Source organism: Bufo bufo, chromosome 6 (genome assembly GCF_905171765.1).
Source record: "Bufo bufo chromosome 6, aBufBuf1.1, whole genome shotgun sequence".
In the NCBI taxonomy this organism is placed as follows: Eukaryota; Metazoa; Chordata; class Amphibia; order Anura; family Bufonidae; genus Bufo; species Bufo bufo.
In genome coordinates this window covers 260,604,041-260,628,537 of record NC_053394.1, presented here as the reverse complement: position 1 = coordinate 260,628,537, position 24,497 = coordinate 260,604,041, and the positions used below count along the sequence as shown (strand labels likewise).

General features: G+C 43.4%; 1 protein-coding gene across 1 annotated transcript in view; it reads right to left on the bottom strand.

Moving 5' to 3' along the window:
* Nucleotides 1–24,497, bottom strand: part of ZSWIM8 (zinc finger SWIM-type containing 8) — a 134,121-nt gene that overhangs the window by 29,728 nt on the left and 79,896 nt on the right. The window contains exons 12-14 of the mRNA XM_040437848.1: nt 24,094–24,273; nt 17,510–17,693; nt 9,658–9,756 (exon numbers count right to left, since the gene is read on the bottom strand). Of these exons, the coding sequence (XP_040293782.1) occupies nt 9,658–9,756; nt 17,510–17,693; nt 24,094–24,273 (463 nt within the window). The remainder of the gene's footprint in view (nt 1–9,657; nt 9,757–17,509; nt 17,694–24,093; nt 24,274–24,497) is intronic.

The following is a 24,497-nucleotide window of genomic DNA, read 5'->3' as shown; positions in this document are numbered from 1 at the left end:
CAATGCAGGTCTCATGACTCAAAGTTACAGCATCATAGGCATAGATGGTGCTGTCATTTTTGATCATCATTAATCCAGCGGTTAGGACAGAAACTACGCCTGTAATGTGAGCGCTAAATTACAACCACGTTACGGCCATCTGAAATAGCTAATGGAAATGATTGGGGTATCGTACACCCCATTCACAAGCAGTGGGAAAAAAATCAGCAAGAAATAACGAGGGCATTGCGGATTTTAAAGTTTACAGCAGGTCTATTATTTTCACAAATTCTGCTCAGAAACACAACGGATAAGCCCCACTGAATAACAATGATTCAAAAACGTGTAGATCCACTGACACATCCGCAACAGAAATCCAAATTTCTTTGGATTTCTGTTGCAGATTGTTTGAAAAATCCACACTAGATTTCCCATAGGTTAGGCCTTTATACACAAGACCGTATGTATTTTGCGATCTGCAAACACTAACGCTGAAATGATGGATGTGTGACGTCCGTGTTGCATCTGTTTTGTGAGGACCAATTTACTTCAATGGGTCTCTGGTCCACATTTTGCATCCAAACATGGATCAACCCACAGATCCAAGTGTTTTCCGCATCCGTATGTCTGTTCCACATAGGATAGAACATGTAATATACCTGGCTACAAAATGCTGACCATGAAACCACTGAAGTCAATGGATCCGCAAGAAAACAAACAAAAAACAAACAGATGCAACCCGGACGTCAAATAGACATCATCCGTATTTTGGGGATCCACGTTTTGCAGACCGCAAAATAAATACAGTCGTGGGTATAAGGCCTAAATAAGAGTTGTGTGCCTACATTGCCTACATCTACAAGAAGCCTTAAAGGGGTTTTCCCACCATTTTTATTTACATTTAACAGCTATATATAATAGCTATAAAAAGTAAAATCACTAGATCTAGAACTAGGGATCTGGCCTTCCCATTCCTCTCAATGGCACAACCACATTTAGGAGGAGTCCCCCACCATTGGGACCATCACCGATCTCTAGAGTTTGCCAGTCTTCCTCACTTTCATGACTATTTGAATGAAGCGGTGGTCAAGAACGTGCAACGCTGCTCCATTCAAAATCTATGGATCGTCCCAAAATCTTTGCATCGTCCCATAAAGTCTGAAAACAGCCACTGCCCAAACGAATACTCAATATGGTCATGAGGGTGAGGAGGAATGGGGGACTAGTGATCGGTGGGGGTTTCAGTCATAGGTTCCCGAGCAATCATGCATTTGGTGGTAAAACCCCTTTAAAGAGATCTCACTCATGACTAGATTTCCCCCACACATCTTTTGGCATACTCAGGCAAGGCGGCAATTCTGAGCAGAGAGTTTGGAACTCTTTTAGCCCAGATTAAGAGCATCTATAAGACAGATTTACACTTTAGGTCTTTGGACATGAGGTTCTTGATTTGTATCACACATTTAATAGAACCTTGCTTAAGGAAGGACAAAAAGGTCACTGAGCTAATTGGTTCCAGCAATCCATAATTCATGGGAACACTTGGTGATGAAATGGTAAAACATTACTATGGCCAGACATTCTGCAAATGGATTAGTGGCTTCTGTTTCAAGATATCAAATGAAAAACAGGTAATCGTATTCTCAAACAGCACGACCTGAGGTCAGTTGTGGTCGCAGGAAAAAACCCCTCTAATAATCAAGCATTTTGCTGTCAATAGAGTAGTAGTTTATTATCTAGTGTGTACAAGGGATTATACGAAAATAAACATATCTACAATTAAAAAAAATCTGATAATATAAATCCAATTGTCTAAAAAAGCATATTTTATACAATACTTTAACCACCTCCGGACCGCTGTACGCAGATTCGCGTTCCGGAGGTGGCAGCGCTGCGCACAGTCACGCATATACGCGTCATCTCGCGAGACGCGAGATTTCGCTCCAAGCCGGCACGCGCATGCGCATCGCGGGCCGGCAAAAGTTAAAGAACAAGTTCGTCACCAGCCTGCCAGCAATGATCATTGGCTGGCAGGCTGGCGATTTTTAAAAAATCCAATCACAAGCCATATAACAGATCATATTAGTAAATATGATCTGTTATATGGCTTCTCTGCTCCTCTGCTGGTCCTTTTCGTCGGTTGGATCCAGCAGAGAAGCAGACATCACTGTGAGTACACCAAACACTTCACTGTAGCCCCTGATCACCCCCCTGCACCCCAATTAACCCTTTGATCACCCCTTTGATCGCCCCTGTCAATCACCAGTGAAAGGAAAAAAAGTGATCAGTGTAAACTGTCACTTTTTTTTTTTCACTAGTATTGGCTGTTAGGTTTTAGGGATAGTTTAGGCCCCTTGGTTAGGTAGTTAGCGTCAGTTAGCGCCCACCCCACCGCACCGCAGTCACTTTTATTCGCTGAATAGCGTATCGCTAATCAGCATTTGTACTTTTATAGTATCTGTAAGTGATCAAAACTGATCACGGTCAGATCTATAATAGTATTAGTGTCACCTTAGCTTGCCCTCCACCCAAAACGCAGTGTTTGCCCGATCAGGCCTGATCGGTCGCCCACACGTGCGTTCACCCACGCCCGCCCCACCGCAGTGACAAAAAATATATATTTTTTGATCACTGCACATTCATTTTACACGCACTGCGGCGATAAAAAAATCAGTTTTGATATTTTTTATCAACCGCAGCGGCCTCCGGTACTTCGCTAGCCTCCCCTTTGTAAGACAGGCTTGCTTTTTTTCTTGGGTAGTCTCAGGGAATACCCCTAAATTTAGTAGTCCAAAATGTCAAACAGGGGGTATTCTTCTGAAGAGGCCTACAGGATTCTGACCCAGTCGGATGAGGAGTGGGAACCCTCATCTGACGAATCTAGCGGGTCAGAATATGAACCTGTGGAAAGCAGTGGCTCTCTGACCCAAAGTTCGGACGAGGAGGTGGAGGTCCCTGGCAGCACCAGGCGTACCCGGCCCCGTGTCGCTAGACCACAGGTTATGCAGGATCCGCTTCAAGAGCAGCAGAGTGGGGCTGTCGCTGCCGGATCACGTGGTGAGGCATACACCAGCAGCGCAGCCCTCCCTGGACCTAGTACCAGCACTGCCGTACAACATGGTGACGTGGCGAGCACCAGAAGGGCAGTTGAAGCTGGTACGGTGGCACGTGCACTAGTTACCCCGTCGCAGCCACCGCGCAGACAGGCCCGTAGAGCCCCTAGAATCCCTGAGGTGCTGGCAAACCCTGATTGGCAGTCACCAACTTCAGCCGCACCTGTAGTTCCCCCTTTCACCGCCCAGTCTGGAGTTCGGGTTGAGACGGCTCAAATCGGTTCGGCCCTGGGATTTTTTGAGCTGTTCTTGACTGCGGAGCTCTTGGACTTAGTCGTGGCAGAGACCAACCAGTATGCCACACAATTTATATCCGCCAACCCGGGAAGCTTTTATGCCCAGCCTTTCCGGTGGAAACCAGTCCAAGTTTCCGAAATTAAAATTTTTTTGGGCCTTCTCCTCAACATGGGCCTGACAAAAAAGCATGAATTGCGGTCATATTGGTCAACGCACCCGATTCATCACATGCCCATGTTCTCTGCTGCTATGTCCAGGGCACGATTTGAGGCCATCCTCCGTTTCCTGCATTTTAGCGACAACACCACCTCCCGTCCCAGAGGCCACCCAGCTTTTGACCGGCTCCACCAAATTCGGCCCCTCATAGACCATTTCAACCAGAAATTTGCAGATTTGTATACCCCCGAGCAAAACATCTGCGTAGACGAGTCCCTAATACATTTTACCGGGCGCCTTGGCTTCAAACAGTACATCCCAAGCAAGCGTGCCCGGTATGGGGTCAAATTGTATAAGCTCTGTGAAAGGGCCACAGGCTATACCCACAAATTTCGTGTCTATGAGGGAAAAGATCAGACCCTGGAGCCGGTCGGTTGCCCTGACTACCTGGGGAGCAGTGGGAAGACAGTCTGGGACTTGGTGTCACCCTTATTCGGCAAGGGGTACCATCTTTATGTGGACAATTTTTACACAAGTGTGGCCCTCTTTAGGCATTTGTTTCTAGAACGGATTTGCGCCTGTGGCACCGCGCGAACTAGTCGCGTGGGCTTCCCCCAACGGCTTGTAACCACCCGTCTTGCAAGGGGGGAGAGGGCTGCCTTGTGTAACGAAGAACTGCTGGCGGTGAAATGGAGAGACAAGCGTGACGTTTACATGCTCTCCTCCATTCACGCAGACACGACAATCCAAATTGAGCGAGCAACCCGTGTCATTGAAAAGCCCCTCTGTGTCCACGACTATAATGCGCTCATGGGAGGGGTGGACTTCAATGACCAGATGTTGTCTCCGTATTTAGTTTCCCGCAGAACCAGACGCTGGTATAAGAAGGTGTCTGTATATTTAATTCAATTGGCGCTGTACAATAGTTTTGTTCTCTACAGTAAGGCTGGGAGAACACGATCTTTCCTCAAATTCCAGGAAGAGATCATCGAGAACCTCCTTTACCCAGGAGGTTCCGTGGCCCCATCCCCCAGTGTAGTTAGCCGTCTACACGAGCGACATTTCCCCAGTGTCGTTCCTGGTACCTCAACCCAACCGTCACCCCGAAAAAGATGTTGTGTCTGTAGCAGGAGTGGAATAAGGCGTGACACCCGCTATTTCTGTCCTGACTGTCCGGACCACCCTGCCCTATGCTATGGAGAGTGTTTCCGGAAGTACCACACACAGGTACACCTAGCATAGGGATTGCATCTCACAGGACAGGCACACAGGGCTATTAGGGCCCTTTTACTCTCAGCTGCTGCAAACCTCTCCTTTCACCTGGGATAAAGTGCATAACGTACTTCGCCACATCTTTGGGCGCTTTGCGCTTTGCACATTGTCCCATGGGGAAGGAGAGGTTTGTTCTATAAAGGTAAAAAAAACTAAACAAAAAAAAAATTACCGGTAAGTAAAAAAGTTAAAAAAGTTTAAAAAAGTTAATATGTTCTGTTCTAAAGTTAATAAAGTTATTGCTTTGCGGCCTGGTTTTTTCTTTTTTGTTTTGTTTTTTTTACCTTCCAGGTGGACCAACCGATCGACCAGCTGCAGCACTGATGTGCATTCGGACAGAAGCATTGCGCTGCTGTCAGATTACACGCAAGTCGGTGTATGCGGCACTGCAAGACGAGATTTCTCCTCTGCAGTAAAAGATATGTTTGCCGAGGCATATGAGCTGAGGAGGTGGCGGTGTTCATATACTTTGGCAAACACTTTGTATATATAAAAAAAAAAATCCCGGCAATGATTTATTCATCCACATCGATTGATGTGAATGGAGAAATCTGGTTTGCCAGGGCATACGAGCTGAAGTGGGTATGGATGTTGGGCGGAGCTCCTATGTCCTGGCAGACGCCTTTCCCCTCCTTTTTCTTTTTTTGGCAGAGATTTTTTCATCCACATTGATCGATGCGAATGAAGAAATCTGTGCCGTTCATTTTTTTCTTTCAGCCCAGAGGCTGAACGGAAAAAAAAAATCTCATTACCTGTATGCTCAATATAAGGAGAATAGCAGAAACTCCTAATGCTGGGCATACATGTAATGATTGCGGAGACCCTCAAATGCCAGGGAATATGGGCCCCTTTGCCCACCTAGGCTGCAAAAAAGTGTCACACATCTGGTATCTCCGTACTCAGGAGAAGGTGGGGAATGTGTTTTGGGGTGTCATTTTATATATACCCATGCTGGGTGAGAGAAATATCTTGGCAAAAGACAACTTTTCCCATTTTTTTATACAAAGTTGTCATTTGACCAAGATATTTATCTCACCCAGCATGGGTATATGTAAAAAGACACCCCAAAACACATTCCTCAACTTCTCCTGAGTACGGGGATACCAGATGTGTGACACTTTTTTGCAGCCTAGGTGGGCAAAGGGGCCCATATTCCAAAGAGCACCTTTCGGATTTCACAGGTCATTTTTTACTGAATTTGATTTCAAACTCCTTACCACACATTTGGGCCCCTAGAATGCCAGAGCAGTATAACTACCCCACAAGTGACCCCATTTTGGAAAGAAGAGACCCCAAGGTATTCGCTGATGGGCATAGTGAGTTCATGGAAGTTTTTATTTTTTGTCACAAGTTAGTGGAATATGAGACTTTGTATGAAAAAAAAAAAAAAAAAAATCATCATTTTCCACTAACTTGTGACAAAAAATAAAACATTCTAGGAACTCGCCATGCCCCTCACGGAAAACCTTGGGGTGTCTTCTTTCCAAAATGGGGTCACTTGTGGGGTAGTTATACTGCCCTGGTATTCTAGGGGCCCAAATGTGTGGTAAGGAGTTTGAAATCAAATTCAGTAAAAAAATTACCTGTGAAATCCGAAAGGTGCTCTTTGGAATATGGGCCCCTTTGCCCACCTAGGCTGCAAAAAAGTGTCACACATCTGGTATCCCCGTACTCAGGAGAAGTTGAGGAATGTGTTTTGGGGTGTCTTTTTACATATACCCATGCTGGGTGAGATAAATATCTTGGTCAAATGACAACTTTGTATAAAAAAATGGGAAAAGTTGTCTTTTGCCAAGATATTTCTCTCACCCAGCATGGGTATATATAAAATGACACCCCAAAACACATTCCCCACCTTCTCCTGAGTACGGAGATACCAGATGTGTGACACTTTTTTGCAGCCTAGGTGGGCAAAGGGGCCCATATTCCAAAGAGCACCTTTCGGATTTCACAGGTCATTTTTTACTGAATTTGATTTCAAACTCCGTACCACACATTTGGGCCCCTAGAATGCCAGGGCAGTATAACTACCCCACAAGTGACCCCATTTTGGAAAGAAGAGACCCCAAGGTATTCGCTGATGGGCATAGTGAGTTCATAGAAGTTTTTATTTTTTGTCACAAGTTAGTGGAATATGAGACTTTGTAAGAAAAGAAAAAAAATAAAAATAAAAAATCATCATTTTCCGCTAACTTGTGACAAAAAATAAAAAGTTCTATGAAATCACTATGCCCATCTGCGAATACCTTAGGGTGTGTACTTTCAGAAATGGGGTCATTTGTGGGGTATTTGTACTGTCTGGGCATTGTAGAACCTCAGGAACATGACAGGTGCTCAGAAAGTCAGAGCTGCTTCAAAAAGCGGAAATTCACATTTTTGTACCATAGTTTGTAAACGCTATAACTTTTACCCAAACCATTTTTTTTTTACCCAAACATTTTTTTTTTATCAAAGACATGTAGAACTATAAATTTAGAGCAAAATTTCTATATGGATGTCTTTTTTTTTGCAAAATTTTACAACTGAAAGTGAAAAATGTCATTTTTTTGCAAAAAAAATCGTTAAATTTCGATTAATAACAAAAAAAGTAAAAATGTCAGCAGCAATGAAATACCACCAAATGAAAGCTCTATTAGTGAGAAGAAAAGGAGGTAAAATTCATTTGGGTGGTAAGTTGCATGACCGAGCAATAAACGGTGAAAGTAGTGTAGGTCAGAAGTGTAAAAAGTGGCCTGGTCTTTCAGGGTGTTTAAGCACTGGGGGCTGAGGTGGTTAAAGGGGTTTTCCGAATGTTTTATACTCCTCATGATAGGTCATCAGTGTCTGATCATGGGGGATGATGCAGCAATCCGTTGAGCGCAGTGCCTCCTTGCAGCTTACTTATTCATCAGTCATATGGTCTAGGTCAGTGGTGGCGAACCTTTTACAGACCGAGTGCCCAAACTGTAACCCAAAACCCACTTATTTATCGCAAAGTGTCAACACTGCAATTTAATATGAACAGTGTCAGACTGGGATGCCTAGGGCCCAACAGTAAAATTTATTTTGGGGGCCCACCGTACAGATATATTCAAATATAATAAATAATCTAACAAGTTTTTTTTATATGCATCGGCTGGTTGAGGTGCTGTACATTGAATATATGTATGTAGTGCAGTAAGTCTACTGTGCTATGAGCCACTTGTGCAGGGGGTGGGGGACTAGGGGCCTACCTTTCTCAGGGGCCCACCGGGGGATTCACCTGTACCCCTGTGGGCCAGTCCGAGCCTGAATATGAATACCAATATAGTATATCTTCCATGTACTTTTATAATTTAGCTATAATATCCTGCCTACATTCAATGCACTGCCTGTGCTGTTCATAGTGCGCCCTGCGCTGTTCATAGTGCGTCCTGCGCTGATAAATGGCAGGAAAAGTCTATGGCATATTGGTACACCTTAGACTTTTTCCATGGTGCGGGTGCCCACAGAGAGGGCTCCGAGTGCCGCCTCTGGCACCAGTGCCATAGGTTCGCCACCACTGGTCTAGGTGACGATCAGTCCCATTCAAGTGAATGGGCCTAAGTTGCAATACCAAGCACTTCTGAGAGGAGGCCATGGCTCTCATGGGAAGAGCTGATCGGTGGAAGCAGTGCTGCAGAGATGAGCTCTGTCTGCTACACAGTTGATGGACGATGGAGCCGTGTAGTATCAGCACTGACTTCCAGCAACTGAACTACACACAAACAGCTGACCAGCAGGAGTGCAGGGTGTCAGACCACTGCTGATCAGCTAGTGATGGTATATCATCAGGATAGGCCATAACTTAGTAAAGGCTGGACAACCCCTTTAATTATTGCAGCACATCAATCATGTGCAAAAAGGTTCTGCGATGTCCGTCTACTGTACTATTCTTATTTTGCAAAGAAAATGTATGGTTGACTGCAACTTCCTCCAGTGTTAACAGCTGATTACCAAAGGTTTCAGAAGCTGAACCACAACAATCAGCTGACTTCCAGGCCATCTTCAGGTCAGACAGTTGTAACCTTACTGTACGTCCACATAGGAGCAGCAGAAAATCCACAGCATATCTTCTCCTCCCGGAGGCAGGTGAGTAATCTTCCCTTTACAGGTTCGGCCAAGTAGGGGGTCCCATTCTTCAACAACCCCTTTAAAGAGTTGTTTAGGCTTCTTTTTTTTTTTATCTGGTCCCAACAGGACCTGTGGAAAAATCCATACTCCCCTTGTTCCCATTGCTCAGTTCAAAATCCCTCTTCACTGGACATTTTGTCCCCATCTGTCAACCTCCTGCATGGATGGGGTCAGTTGCACCTCTCGAGCCAATGACATGTCACGTGAAATAGCAGTGGCTTGCCGCTTGATGACACACTGAGGTCAGTGATCCACGAGACCCTATCTGTGCAGGTTTACAACCTGGGAGCCAAGGAACCTGAGCACAGCAAGTGGCAGGTAGGGGGACTGAAAACAAATCTTGGGTAACCCCTTTTAAAGTTGCTTATGGATGTGAAGGTGTCCCTCTCTGCTTCCCAGTACAATCCAGCAACTTTCGTACTTAGGGCACTTGTCATGAAAAGGGCATATATACACAGATACCCCTCTTACATATATTCTTTTCTCAGAAGACGGCCGAGTACATACTACAAAAGAGTTTACCGGCCAATAAATGTTCCAGCCATAGACATAGCAGTTCTAGTTTGGATCGCTCACAATAAGCCTGTGGCTGCTTTTACACGCAGAAAGGAAGCCATTATGTACATGTATCAGGTCCTGTTAATACATATTTGTTCTATAGCTCCGCGCTGTATCATACACAATGAGGGAGATGGAACGGCTCAATTAAATGACTAAACAAACAATTAGAGATAAATGTGCGAGGCCACTACAGAAATAAATTACCTACCTAGCGCAGCAACAGCTGCCTCAAAGCCCAGCTCTTCATCCCCAGGCATCTCGTTGTTACGGTTACGACTTGGAGGACGGGAACCTGTTGGGGATACCACTGCAAGACAATTGTCAGAATCACACAGCTGTTTTCTATACCCACATTACACTGCATTGTTTCCCTTTCTTTAACCCTTAGATGACCAGGCAATTTTCCATTTTCGCATTTTCATTTTTTTACTCCTCGCCTTCCTTTCCTAGAGTCATAACTTTTTTATTTTTCCATCCACATAGCCTTATTAGGGATTATTTTTTGGGGGACAAGTTGTACCTTCTAATAACACCATTTACTTTTATATTTTTAGAAACTTTTTATTTTTTTTTTTTTATACTTTTGTTAAGTCACCCTGGGTGACTATAACTGGCAATCGTTATATTGCCCATTGTGTTCATCGATGGCTATATAGCCATCATTAAACACTTCCAGGGTCATTTATTAAACAGAAATACGCCTAAGTTAGTCATATTTCTGGTACAGATTGCAGCTCAAAGGTCCTTTGCGCTGCAATCTGTGGCTTCTCCCCACTCACGCCAGGTCTAAAAATGTGGGCGTGTTGTGGGCGCGGAAGGGGACTGTCTCATTTACCATTTTCTACACCTGTTTTAGGAGTAGCTCTCTCCGCTCCCTGCTTCACTTTTCTTTTGAGCTCCGCCACTCTCCCTGCAGGCCACACATCGCACTGCTGTGAGTGTGGGAGTGCGTCATTAGGGAAGAAGGTGAGTATGTGTTTTTATTTTTATTTTTTTCATAAAGCTGCAGACTGGAGGCAAAAGGGGGGCCACAACAAGAGTGAGGGGGAACAAAAGTGGGCATAACTACAGTGCGGGGGCACATATGTAGGCATAACTACTGTGAGGGGGCACATATGTGTGCATAACTACTGTGAGGGGGCACATAGGTGGGCATAACTACTGTGAGGGGGCACATATGTGGGCATAACTACTGTGAGGGGGCACATATGTGGGCATAACTACTGTGCGGGGGCACATATGTGGGCATAACTACTGTGAGGGGGCACATATCTGGCCATAACTACAGTGAGGGGGCACAAAAGTGGGCATAACTACTGTGACCGGGACAAAGTTGAGCATAACTGCTGTGAGTGGCCACAAGGAGGACATAACTATTGTGAAGGGGCCACAAGGTGGGCTTCATTACTGTGAGGGGCCACAATGTGGGCATTAGTACTGTGTAGTAGCATTTAGGGGAAATGTCCTAGATTACCCTGCTATACATTGGCATGGCTCAGTCTTACAGGCCAGCACAGCGCCCCCTGCTGGTGATTTCACAGGGGCTGTCACCAGCCCTTTCTTATGTGATCATTCTTTTTTTTTTTTTTTTTTTTTTTTTTATGGCCACAGGGACCCTGGATGAGGGAGGAACAGATTTTATTAGGACTGGGTGAGTGTAGCCATGCATTGGGCTTAGGGGTCTTTAACACGAGCGGATCCTGTGCGGGTAATCCGCTGCGTGAACGAGTGCCAAGCCCCGTTCCGGACAGCAGAGACACGGAGCAGTAACATGACTGATAATGCTCTGTGCCTCTCTGTGATCTTTTTACTACAAAATCACGGTGACAACTTTATCTCACTGTGATTTTGTAGTAAAAAGGTCACAGAGAGGCACGGAGCTTATCAATCATGTTACTGCTCCGTGTCTCTGTTGTCCGGAAGGGGGCTTGGCTCTCTTTCATGCAGCGGATTACCCGCACAGGACCCGCTCGCGTGAAAGAGCCCTTAGTGTAAAGAAAATCTGCGGCCTCTTTGTAAAATTGAGGGGGGGGGTTTGGGCCCATAACACTCTAGTTACGCCACTGCACAGTCGGGTATAGGACTTATTATGACCATTGTATAAAACACCGGCCCTTAATAAATGTGCCCCTTAATTTTCAATATAACAATACAGTGCTGCCACCTCGTGGCCTGTATTGGGATATTCCACTAATAGCTGCCGAAGCCTGCTTGAGGCTTCGTGCTATTGGAGCAGCATAACAGGCTCCCCGATCTCAGACGGTGAATGCTTCCGGACTGCTCAGATGCCGTGGTCACATTTGACTAAGGCATCTGAGGAGTGAAATGTATGCGAACAGTCTTATGGCTGATCGCATACATCCACCGTTTGAAATAGCAGAAACCCGGCGGCCATGGCGCCCCCTACACGTGCAAGCAGGCACCATGTTTAACCCCTTAAGGACACAGCCTTTTTACACCTTAGGACCAGGCCATTTTTTGAAAATCTGACCAGAGTCCCTTTAAGTGCTGATAACTTTAAAACGCTTTGACTTATCCAGGCCGTTCTGAGACTGTTTTTTCGTCACATATTGTACTTCATGACACTGGTAAAATGAAGTCAAAAAAATTATTTTTTTTGCACCAAAAAATACCTAATTTAACAAAAAATTTGGAAAAATTTGCAAATTTCAAAGTTTCAGTTTCTCTACTTCTGTAATACATAGTAATACCCCAAAAAATTGTGATGACTTTACATTCCCCATATGTCTACTTCTTGTTAGAATTGATTTGGGAATGATATTTTATTTTTTGGGGATGTTATAAGGCTTAGAAGTTTAGAAGCAAATCTTGAAATTTTTCAGAAATTTACAAAAACTCAATTTTTAGGGACCAGTTCAGGTCTCAAGTCACTTTGCGAGGCTTACATTATAGAAACCACCCAAAAATGACCCCATCTAAGAAACTACACCCCTCAAGGTATTCAAAACTGATTTTGCATACGTTGTTAACCCTTTAGGTGTTGCACAAGAGTTATTGGCAAATGGGGAGGAAATTTGAGAATTTCATTTTTTTGTCTAAATTTTCATTTTAACCCATTTTTTCCACTAACAAATCAAGGGTTAACAGCCAAACAAGACTGTATCTTTATTGCCCTGACTCTGCTGTTTACAGAAACACCCCATATGTGGCCGTAAACTACTGTACGGGCACACAGCGGGGCGTAGAGTGAAAGGTGCGCCGTTTGGTTTTTGGAAGGCTGATTTTGCTGGACTGTTTTTTTGGCACCATGTCCCATTTGAAGCCCCCCTGATGCACCCCTGGAGTAGAAACTCCATAAAAGTGACCCCATCTAAGAAACTACACCCCTCAAGGTATTCAAAACTGATTTTACAAACTTTGTTAACCCTTTAGGTGTTGCACAAGATTTAATGGAAAATAGAGATACAATTTCAAAATTTCACTTTTTTGGCAGATTTTCCATTTTAATATTTTTTTTCCAGTTACAAAGCAAGGGTTAACAGCCAAACAAAACTCATTATTTATGGCCCTGATTCTGTAGTTTACAGAAACACCCCATATGTGGTCGTAAACTGCTGTACGGGCACACGGCAGGGCGCAGAAGGAAAGGAACGCCATACGGTTTTTGGAAGGCAGATTTTGCTGGACAGTTTTTTTTTACACCATGTCCCATTTGAAGCCCCCCTGATGCACCCCTAGAGTAGAAACTCCAAAAAAGTGACCCCATTTTAGAAACTACGGGATAGGGTGGCAGTTTTGTTGGTACTAGTTTAGGGTACATATGATTTTTGGTTGCTCTATATTACACTTTTTGTGCGGCAAGGTAACAAGAAATAGATTTTTTGGCACGTTTTTATTTTTTGTTATTGACAACATTCATCTGACAGGTTAGATCATGTGGTAATTTTATAGAGCAGGTTGTCACGGACGCGGCGATGCCTAATATGTATACTATTTTTTTTATTTATGTAAGTTTTACACAATGATTTCATTTTTAAAACAAAAAAAATGTTTTAGTGTCTCCATAGTCTAAGAGCCATAGTTTTTTCAGTTTTTGGGCGATTATCTTAAGTAGGGTCTCATTTTTTGCGGGATGAAATGACGGTTTGATTGGCATCTATTTTGGGGTGCATATGACTTTTTGATTGCTTGCTATTACACTTTTTGTGACGTAAGATGACAAAAAATGGCTTTTTTTACACCGTTTTTATTTTAATTTTTTTACGGTGTTCATCTGAGGGGTTAGATCATGTGATATTTTTATAGAGCCGGTCGATACGGACGCGGCGATACCTAATATGTATACTTTTTTTTTATTTATGTAAGTTTTACACAATGATTTCATTTTTGAAACAAAAAAAATCATGTTTTAGTGTTTCCATAGTCTAAGAGCCATAGTTTTTTCAGTTTTTGGGCGATTATCTTGGGTAGGGTATGATTTTTGCGGGATGAGATGACGGTTTGATTGGTACTATTTTGGCGTACATGCGACTTTTTTGATCACTTTTATTACCTTTTTTGGGAAGTAAGGTGGGCAAAATTTCAATTTCATCCTAGTTTTTTATTTTTTATTTTTATGGCGTTCACCGTTCGGGTAAAGTAACATAACCGTTTTATAGATCAGGTCGTTACGGACGCGGCGATACCAAACATGTGTAGGGAATTTTATTTTTTTCATTTTTAATCAGTGATAAATGTGTTTTTTGATTTTTACTTTTTTTTCACTTTTTTTAACTTTTTTTTTGACCCAGACCCACTTGGTTCTTGAAGATCCAGTGGGTCTGATGTCTGTATAATACAGTACAATATATATTGTTCTGTACTGTATTTTACTTACACTGAACAGATCTATGCTTTTAGCACAGATCTGTTCAGCACCATGGACAGCAGGACGCCTGAGAGGCGTCCTGTTGCCATGGGAACCTTCCCCGTCTGCTCAGAACTGCGCAGACGGGGAAGGGTAAGCACAGGGCTGAGGGGGGCTCTCTGGGGGCTCTCTCCCTCTCCCATCGGGGGGCTGCAAAGGCACAGCAGCCCCCCGATGGGAGAGGGAGGGAGCTCCCTGCGCTGTTAACCTTTTCCATACAGCGGTCCGTACGGACCGCTGTATGGAAAGGGTTAACGGCTGACATCGCATCGCAGATGTCAGCCGTTTATACCAGGGTGCCAGCAATGTGCTGGCACCCTGGTATCCCCACTAGAAACCAACGATTATACAAGGGGAGGCGGGCGGGGGATCGCGATCCCGCCTGCCGCACCGCCCGCCTCCCGCACCGCCCACACTGCCCGCAACCCTCCCCCTGCACCTCCCACCGGGCTAAAATCACTCGGGGGGTGCAGGGGGAGGGATACAGATCTATTTTAGGAATACTAAAGTTTCTGATCCCCGCGGTCAGGGACCGCAGGGATCAGAAACTGCAGAAATCGCAGCAAACCGCAGGTCTGAATTGACCTGCGGTTTGCCGCGATCGCCGACATGGGGGGGTCACGGGACCCCCCCGCGCATTTAGCCTAGGTGCCTGCTCGATGATTTGAGCAGGCACCGGGTTCCGATCACTGCCGGCCGGGCGGCAGTGATCGGAACAACACATGACGTACCGGTACGTCATGTGTCCTTAAGTACCAGGACATCATGACGTACCGGTACGTCATGTGTCCTTAAGAGGTTAAAGATGCGACTTCCTCCGTACATATACGGAAGGGGACGTGAAGGGGTTAATATTTCCACAAAGTCATATGAAAATCATTGTTCAGCCCAATCAACCAGAGATTTTAAAGGGGTTGTGCAGTGCAAAGATATTGACGACTTATCCTCAGCACAGGTCATCAATATCAGACTGGTGAGGGTCCAACTAACGGCACCCCCGCCGTTCAGCTGTTTGAAGAAAAAGCCGCACTCCTGCAAGCACTGCCTCTGCTTCAAAATTACCTGTGGACAGTCTCACTGGTAGAGGCGGCACTTGAACGGAACAAGTAGTTGTAATTACACTGCACCACCGCTACAAGCAGAAGCTACCTCTTCTAAAAGCTGATCGGCGGAGGTGCTGGGAGTCGGACCACCACCAATCTGATATTGATGGCCTATCCTGAAGATAAAACATCAATATTTGTTTTGTTTTTTTGCTTTTGTTTCGCCTGATCAGTTGGTGTTTTTTTTATTGGTACCGTTTTAGGTACATACAATTTTTTTATAGCTTTTTATTTCATTTTTTGGGAGGCAGGATGAATAAAAAGTAAGTCTTGCTTTTTTAAGCTATTCACACAATAAATTCATCGTTTACGTCATTACGGTGGTGGCAACAGCAATTGTGTGTAAATGTTTTCATGTTTTGGCATTTTAATGGGGAAAATAATAATTATTATATATTTTTTGATTTTTAACCATTTTCATTTCTAAATATTCCGACAACGGTATTTAACCACTAAGGGACTTACCACAAGGCTTAATAGGTGTACTAGGATGCCAGACAACCCATCAGCACTCCAGGTGGTGTGGAGATGCGATGCGCCCCCTACCTCTGTCCAGGAGGGCAGCACATAAAGGTGTGTTTGGGATTGGATGTATAAGAACTACAGTGCACTGGGAACTGTCTAAAATGCACCACAGTAGTGACAGACTTCCTAAAAATAATTGCTCGGGTCTATAAAACATGTTAAAAATAATAAGAGAATCTAAAAATGTCAAAGATTCTAACACACAACTCTTGCATCAATTTCTAACTAAACTACAGCAAATAACTCCAGTCTGTTATGTAGTCTGCTCTGCCCTCTTGTGGAAACAGTGGGTAACACTATAGCTTAAAATGGCCCCTTCTTTTGGAATATGAATATCTGTGGAAGAAAATAATTGCACATACTGTCAATTCTCTAATGCATCCCTAATAAAATTGCTTTCTTTAGAAGCGGGCGAAATGAAATATTACAAGACACACATATCATTGGGCCTCATAGCAAGACAGCATGCCCCCCTCATAGTAAGATGTTTTTGTTTTTTTTCAGTGGAGGAATTTTTTCATAAAAAAGAAGTTCCACAGGTGCTTCATAAATATGGTGCATATTCTGAACACCATATGTCTCAATATATTTACACCTGATAATTTGCATAAATACATAATAAATCTTCCCCATTCAGCTCTATATCCGCTGCTTCTCTCCACAAAGCACAGTATATAATAAAACTGGTGGAGCTCAGTGCACAGGAATTTATACAGTTATCACTGAACTCAATGGCAGCTGTAAAAATCTCCCTCTAGTGGTGGCTGCAGGAAAATGGCATCGATCTATGTCTGGCAGCAAGAGAAGGAGTTCAGAGCCAAGGCCCCTCTCATCCCGGGCCCCACTGCAGATGCCTAGTCTGCCTCAATGTTAAGTACACCACTGTTCCACAATAGGCATTAATACAAGGATCTAGTAGTAAGCAGACAGATTGCCTGGTTACTGGCAGAGAATTTGTAACCCTCCTGCAACTCTGTATCTTATAAAAATATTCCCACTGTTAAAGGGATCGATTCCAGTAGTGGTGATCATACCATACAATCAGTGCCCGATTAGATAGGGAAAAGCGGTTGTGCAGCCAGTACATATTGGTGAGCTATCCTAAGGACGGGTCATCAATATCTGATCAGTGGCGGTCCCCCCCTGGTACCCCCGTCAATCAGCTGTTTGAAGACCAGGCGTCACTCATGTAATCACTACTTCTTCTTCAAGATTACACTGTGCGTCGTCTCAGAAGTCGGCGGCACAGTGTAAGCACTTGTAATTACACTGCGCCGTCGCTGTTAGTGAGACCACACGCAGTGTAATATTGAAGAGGAAGAAGCGATTGCACGAGTGACACCTCCTCTTCAAACAGCGGATTGGCGGGGTTGTCAGGGCTGGGACCGCCACTGATCAGATATTGATGACCTGTCCTGAGATTAGCTCATCAATACGTGCTGGCTGCACAACCGCTTTAATGCAATTTCCTGGTGAGTTCTTGTTGGTCAACCAAATACACACCTCTAGATGCAGCCAAGTTGCAGACAGTAGCCGAAAAAGTCTAATAAACAAAATCTTGGTACCTGGTGTACAAAGGACATCAAATATAAAACTGGCCAGCATAAGAGGAAGCACAGGCCGATAGTCACACAGTGTGCCATCTCGTAAATCCTTAGCTCGTCCACGAATAGTGTTCATTTCATTGACGTCTAAAGGAATCTTCTTTAAAAGGGAGACAATCTCAGATTCTTGGTATGCCAGCTTTACCTACAGAGAAAAATACTGAAGTATGATACAAGCAAGCAAATCATGTAAAATACTACTATTATTGTGGAAAAAAAGCTCAAACCAGCTCACTGATATACCTAAAGCATTCGCAGGGCTGAACTGTAGACATACGAAGGGGGGGGGAAAGAGCCCCACAGTCCGAATAAAAATCCATCATATACATTGTGGTCACCTCACACGTTTCAAACCGCTCTTACTCATAGCTTACAGGTGCAAGACAAACACTGTCATTTTAAATATCTGACAACCAATCACATCCTAGAATACAGTGGCGTACTTGCAATAAAGGTGGAGCACGCGACTGCTATGGGGCCCGAAGTGGCCCGCATGAAACTTGCTCTTCCCACTTGTCAAAACACTGCAAAGAGATTATTACAGCTTCTATGGCGGTTGGAATAACTCCTATACACTGAGCTCCCCCTAGTGGTGGCTGCAGGCAGCCAGTTCTCTTTGTAATATAAGTAAAGCAGGAGACGTAGCATGTATTTTTGTCAGTTTTCTGGTGTAAATACATTGAGAAATATGGTGTTTAGAACGATCATCATATATTTGAAGTATGTATTCCAATTTTGTTGATTACAACTTTTATTTCATTAAAATTTCTTACATTTGATTTAAAAAAACAAACAAAAAAGTTAATTCGTCAGAAAACTGGGGCATTGCACATGTCCTGCATTGCCTGGGAGTGATTGACAAACATACACTGGGAAAATGGGTGAAGGGGGCCCATCCTAAGTTTTGCTATGGGGTCCTACGAGATCTATGTTCACCCGTGTCGGCAAATCTAAGCTACGACTAAGAGCCAAGTGCGGCTCACAATGCAGAAGCAGGGACCACAACGTACATAACTTTACTATGAGATAAAGAAAGCTGTTGCTTTTATTCCCTTTTGACTGTGGAGCTCTTCCTCTCTTTAAACTTTTTTTTACCATGTTAAAGGTGACAATAGATGTAAATGTAAAAATTACAAAAATTGTAAAAAAAAAAAAAAGGTCATGAAATCAGACGTGACTTTTACACAATCAAGTCATTAATTACTTAAAGGGGTTGTCCCATTAAAAATATTCTACCATTTTAAAACTAGCACCTGGTTCTGAACACTTTTGCAATTGCTTGTAATTAAAAATGTATTATAGCTACTGAGTTATTCAATGAAATCTTTCTGTACAGCGCCACCTGCTGTCTGCTCTTTTTCTAAGAAGCACATGCTCAGTTCCATCCTTCAACTGCCACCAGCTGCAACAGAAAGGACATGCCCCCCAAAAGCTGACATCTTAAAATAAATCTAGAAGAACTATTGGAGCAATGAATGGCAGATCTCTGGATCCATGTGAGGTACAGGGCTGGTTCTAGCTTTGTTAGAAAGAGATTGTCATGTACTGGATGATGTCTGATTTTCACTTTTTACATTAATCGTGGGATAATGCCTTTAAAGTAAAATAAATAAGAATTTTACTGAGCATCAGGAACTGCATAATGAAAAAATTAACATTGTATTATATGAGACCAACCAATAATATTGCTACTTTACAATTTTCACTTTGATTTCACATACATTCATCCCTCTACTGAGTGGTTACCTACATAAAAACAAGGTGGCAACAGACAACACTGCAATCCTCACAAATGTGATTGAATAAACAGTAGTGTCATGTTAAACTTGTGAAAGCGCCAGGTAAGGTAGTATGAATATGATGTTTTATTCTGCCAGGTTCTGCTCCTGGAGGCAAGGCTTCACTTAGAAGTGGTCTCATTCCTCTGCTAAGGCCTCTTTCACACGGGCGAGTTTTCCGTGCGGGTGCAATGCGTGAGGTGAACGCATTGTACCCGCACTGAATCCAGACCCATTCATTTCTATGGGGCTGTTAACATGAGCGGTGATTTTCATCACTTGTGCGTTGGGTTAAAATCACAGCATGCTCTATATTGTGCATTTTTCACACAACGCAGGCCCCATAAAAGTGAATGGGGCTGCGTGAAAATCGGAATCATCCACAAGAAAGTGCGGATGCGGTGCGATTTTCCCATATGGTTGCTAGGTGACGATCGGGACCCGATCATTATTATTTTCCCTTATAACAAAGTAAATTAGGGATGGAGGGGTTAACAAAAAATATATAATTTAATTAAACTCACCTCATCCCCTTGTTCGCACTACCCGGCTCGTCTTCTTTCTTCTTCTTAGAGGACCTGGGAGGAAAAGGACCTTTGGTGACGTCACTGCAATCATCACATGGTCCGTCACCATGGTGATGGGCCATGTGATGGCTCCGTGCTCATCACATGGTCCATCACCATGGTGATGGACCATGTGATGAGCGCAGTGACGTCACCAAAGGTCCTTTTCCTCCCAGGTCCTCTAAGAAGAAGAATGAAGACGAGCCAGGCTTTGCGAACAAGTGGATTCTGTATTAAGAATGCTATTATTTTCCCTTATAACCATGTTACAAGGGAAAATAATAAAATTGACACAACACCTAACCCAAACCCGGGTCTGGGTACCAAACATGCATATTTTTCTCACGCACGTGCAAAACACATTAAAAACGCTTTGCACTCGGGGGGAAAAAAATTTCCGCGACGCACCCGCATCCTATCCGGCCCTCACACGCGACGCCCGTGTGAAAGAGGCCTAAATGGCAGCTGTAGCATCCAGCTAGGAACCCACTACAGTTGTCAGAGCAGAGAGGAGGTGCTCTGAAGCAACTCCGTACAGAGAGAACTTCACAGTAAACTCCTCCGCCAGTGCACTTGCAGGGGCAGAACCTGGCAGGATAAAACTTCATAAATCGCACTACTGCTACAATATAAGCTGCCCTTAAAGGCTATGGACACCTTTGGGGCATTTTTTTTATTATTGCATTGTACTCCTTTTGAGCTAAAAATAATTTTTTCAATTGGTCTTAAAAAATTTCTCTTTCAGTTTCCCGTCAGGCAGCTCAGTTTATGGCTCCTTATCTCTGATCTCCTAATCTCATAAACATTCTTTATAGATCAAATGTTATCATAATAGTAAGAATATGGCTTAAATAAGGTGTCTATGAGCTGTTAGTAGTTCAAAGATAAGGGATATACCTGGCTGGCAGATAATGGCTTAAAGTGAAAGGGAAAGGCACAGTGGTTAACCCATTATGGCAAAAACTGCAGAAATTGCTTAACCCTTTCGCTACCAGCGCCGTATATGACAAATTGTGAATGAGGCTCAGATACAACTGCCTCACTAATATTCCGAGATACAGCACGAATGGGGGCCCACCGAGAAAAGGGGGGGGGGATATACTCATTAATATATAAATTTTAATAAGGTATGCAATAAAATACAACACACGGATGCATCAACATAACAGACATAGAATGGAGGGGTCCAACCATGGTACCCCAATACTGGTAGTAAGAAAGGAGATCTGCTACACCTGCTAGTGATCAGGTCCCAACTAGGGACAGGTATCCGGACGGGGTCTCCCCTTTCGGCGCGGGTGCTCTGTGTAGATAGGCAGTATGGGAGCAGTCCCCTTCCCCTCTTTTTAGGGCAAGACAGGGCACAGTTCCATCACTGCCTCCTCTGACACCACGCCACCACGGGACGTCCTCTGGTCCAGGCAACACCCAAGTCAAGCTGATCCTAGCCGTATGGTTGGTCTGGTAAGACTGCGTGCACCCCCACAGGTGTAGCAGATCTACTTTCTTACTACCAGTATTGGGGTAACATGGTTGGAACCCTCCATTGTATGTCTGTTATGTTGATGCATCCGTGTGGTGTATTTTATTGCATACCTTATTAAAAGTTATATTTTAATGAGTATATTCCCCCCCCCTTTTCTCGGTGGGCCCCCATCAGCGCCGTATATGGAAACATGGCTGACAGGTCTCTGATGTTTCATACAGCAGAGACCTGCGGCTAATTACCGCGACCTGCAATAATTAAAGCTTTTAAATGCCGTGTTCAAGCGAGATCATGGCATCTAAAGTGTCAAAAACCCGGAAGCTCACGCTTTCAGACATCATGGGTATCAGCGCGATCGAAAATGCCCATACTATTAAAATATAAAAATATTTTTCCAATACGGTGAATGGTGCAACGGAAAAAAGGGTCAAAATGGCCAATTTGCCATTGTTTCATCACTTCTCTTACACCAAAAAATGAAAACGCAAAAACGAAAAAAACCTCCGGTATCCTAAGGGTTAATTAAAGACCAACTGCAAAAAATATTTTTAGCCAAAAATTTGTAAAATGGAATCATAACAAAATGCCCCCAAAGGTGTTCTTAGCCTTAAAGGGGTTTTCCAATAATAATTATTTTTTATCAAGTACCTGCAGCGTGCCCCTAAAACAGAAGATTTATACTTACCTGCTGCTCACCATTCTGGTTCTGCCTCCATCTTCCGGCTGGCCAAGGATATGGTCATATTCATGGCTCCAGTCAATGACTGGTTTCAGCTGTGATGCGGCTGCGAGCAGCATGTCACCGATGAAGCCAATCATTACATGGAGTGGTGCATGTGACAGTGCCCATGACCAGCTAGATGTAAACAGTGTGGGAACCGGAAGATGGAGACAGCGGGGGCATTTCAGAGGACTGGGGTGGCATTGGGCAGGTAAGTATGAATCTTTTGTTTTAGGGGGTGGGCTGAAACAGAAGGACAGCTCCTTTAAACAACAATTTAATTATATACAATAATATATACAGTACAGACCAAAAGTTTGGACACACTTTCTAATTCAAAGAGTTTTCTTTATTTTCATGACTATGAAAATTGTAGATTTACACTGAAGGCATCAAAACTATGAATTAACACATGTGGAATTATATACATAACAAACAAGTGTGAAACAACAGAAAATATGTCATATTCAAGGTTCTTCAAAGTAGCCACCCTTTGCTTTGATTACTGCTTTGCACACTCTTGGCATTCTCTTGATGAGCTTCAAGAGGTAGTCCCCTGAAATGGTTTTCACTTCACAGGTGTGCCCTGTCAGGTTTAATAAGTGGGAATTCTTGCCTTATAAATGGGGTTGGGACCATCAGTTGCATTGAGGAGAAGTCAGGTGGATACACAGCTGATAGTCCTGCTGAATAGACTGTTAGAATTTGTATCATGGCAAGAAAAAAGCAGCTAAGTAAAGAAAAACGAGTGGCCATCATTACTTTAAGAAATGAAGGTCAGTCAGTCAGCCGAAAAATTGGGAAAGCTTTGAAAGTAAGGGCTATTTGACCATGAAGGAGAGTGATGGGGTGCTGCGCCAGATAACCTGGCCTCCACAGTCACCGGACCTGAACCCAATCGAGATGGTTTGGGGTGAGCTGGACCGCAGAGTGAAGGCAAAAGGGCCAACAAGTGCTAAGCATCTCTGGGAACTCCTTCAAGACTGTTGGAAGACCATTTCAGGGGACTACCTCTTGAAGCTCATCAAGAGAATGCCAAGAGTGTGCAAAGCAGTAATCAAAGCAAAAGGTGGCTACTTTGAAGAACCTAGAATGACATATTTTCAGTTGTTTCACACTTGTTTGTTATGTATATAATTCCACATGTGTTAATTCATAGTTTTGAGCCTTCATAGGCATGAAAATAAAAAAAACTCTTTGAATAAGAAGGTGTGTCCAAACTTTTGGTCTGTACTGTATATACTGTACAAATGTCATCAAGAACTGTGCACATATTATACCACTTGGTCAACATAAACTTGGCATTATATTCTGTATACGGTGTAGCTACACACAGTTTTGTCTTAGGCCTGTTTCACACTTGCGTTGTGGCTTTCTGGTTTTGAGATCCGGCAGAGGATACCAAAAAAGGGCCAAAACTGATCAATTTTGTCACCATTTATTGTCAATAGGGACAAAACTGATCAGAATGCATTTCGTTCCGTTTTGTTGCGTTTTCCGCTGCAAGCTGCAGTTTTGTGCCTGGTCTGCGAAATGGAACAAACCAGATCCGGCATGAAAATCAATGTAAGTCAATGGTACAGATCGGGTTTTTTTGTTAGCTAAAAAAACAGATCCGCACCCATTGACTTACAATAATTTTCATACCGAATCAGATTTGTTCAGTTTTGATTTAATACAACCGGATCTGGCTGAAACGGATATATCCAGATGTATTAAATGGCACGGAACCGTTTAATTCCAGTTTTATGATCCTCTGCCGGATCTCGAAACCGGAATTACCAACACAAGTGTGAAACAGGCCTTATATGCAGTAATCATTTTCCCATTATACTCTTCTTGTGTTTAATGAGAATATCTCAATAACATGCCTTTTCTGTATATACATATATAACCTCCATTTTGTAGAATCAAGCCAAAGGCAGAGTTTCATTTTAAATGAAAGTATAATTTTTTTTAGCTTCTTTTTTTGACCAGTGGAACACAATGGTTACCTCTAATGCTTTGGTGGAAGCAGGGGGTCTCTGAAGCTCCAGGGCAAACATTCCAATACAGAAGGCCAGGTTGTGGTATTCCTGCCGCTCGCTTAGCACAGTCAGAAGGAAGGCTGCTTTGGACAATGTGTTTGTTGCTATCCACGTCTGCTTACTAGTTGAAACTTTGTTTTTTTTACCCTATGCAATAAAATACAGAATTATAACAAGTAGGTACCTTGTTCAAACACAGTAAACATAATTTTAGATATTGTGATTCTCTGCCTGTAATATATGATGTGAACAAACAGGACACAACCCTGAGCACAATACGCAACTTAAAGTAGCATCTATAAAAAATAATACATTGCAAAAGCAGAATGAACTTTTAGAGGAACAGTTAAGACATTAAAGGGGTTCTCCAG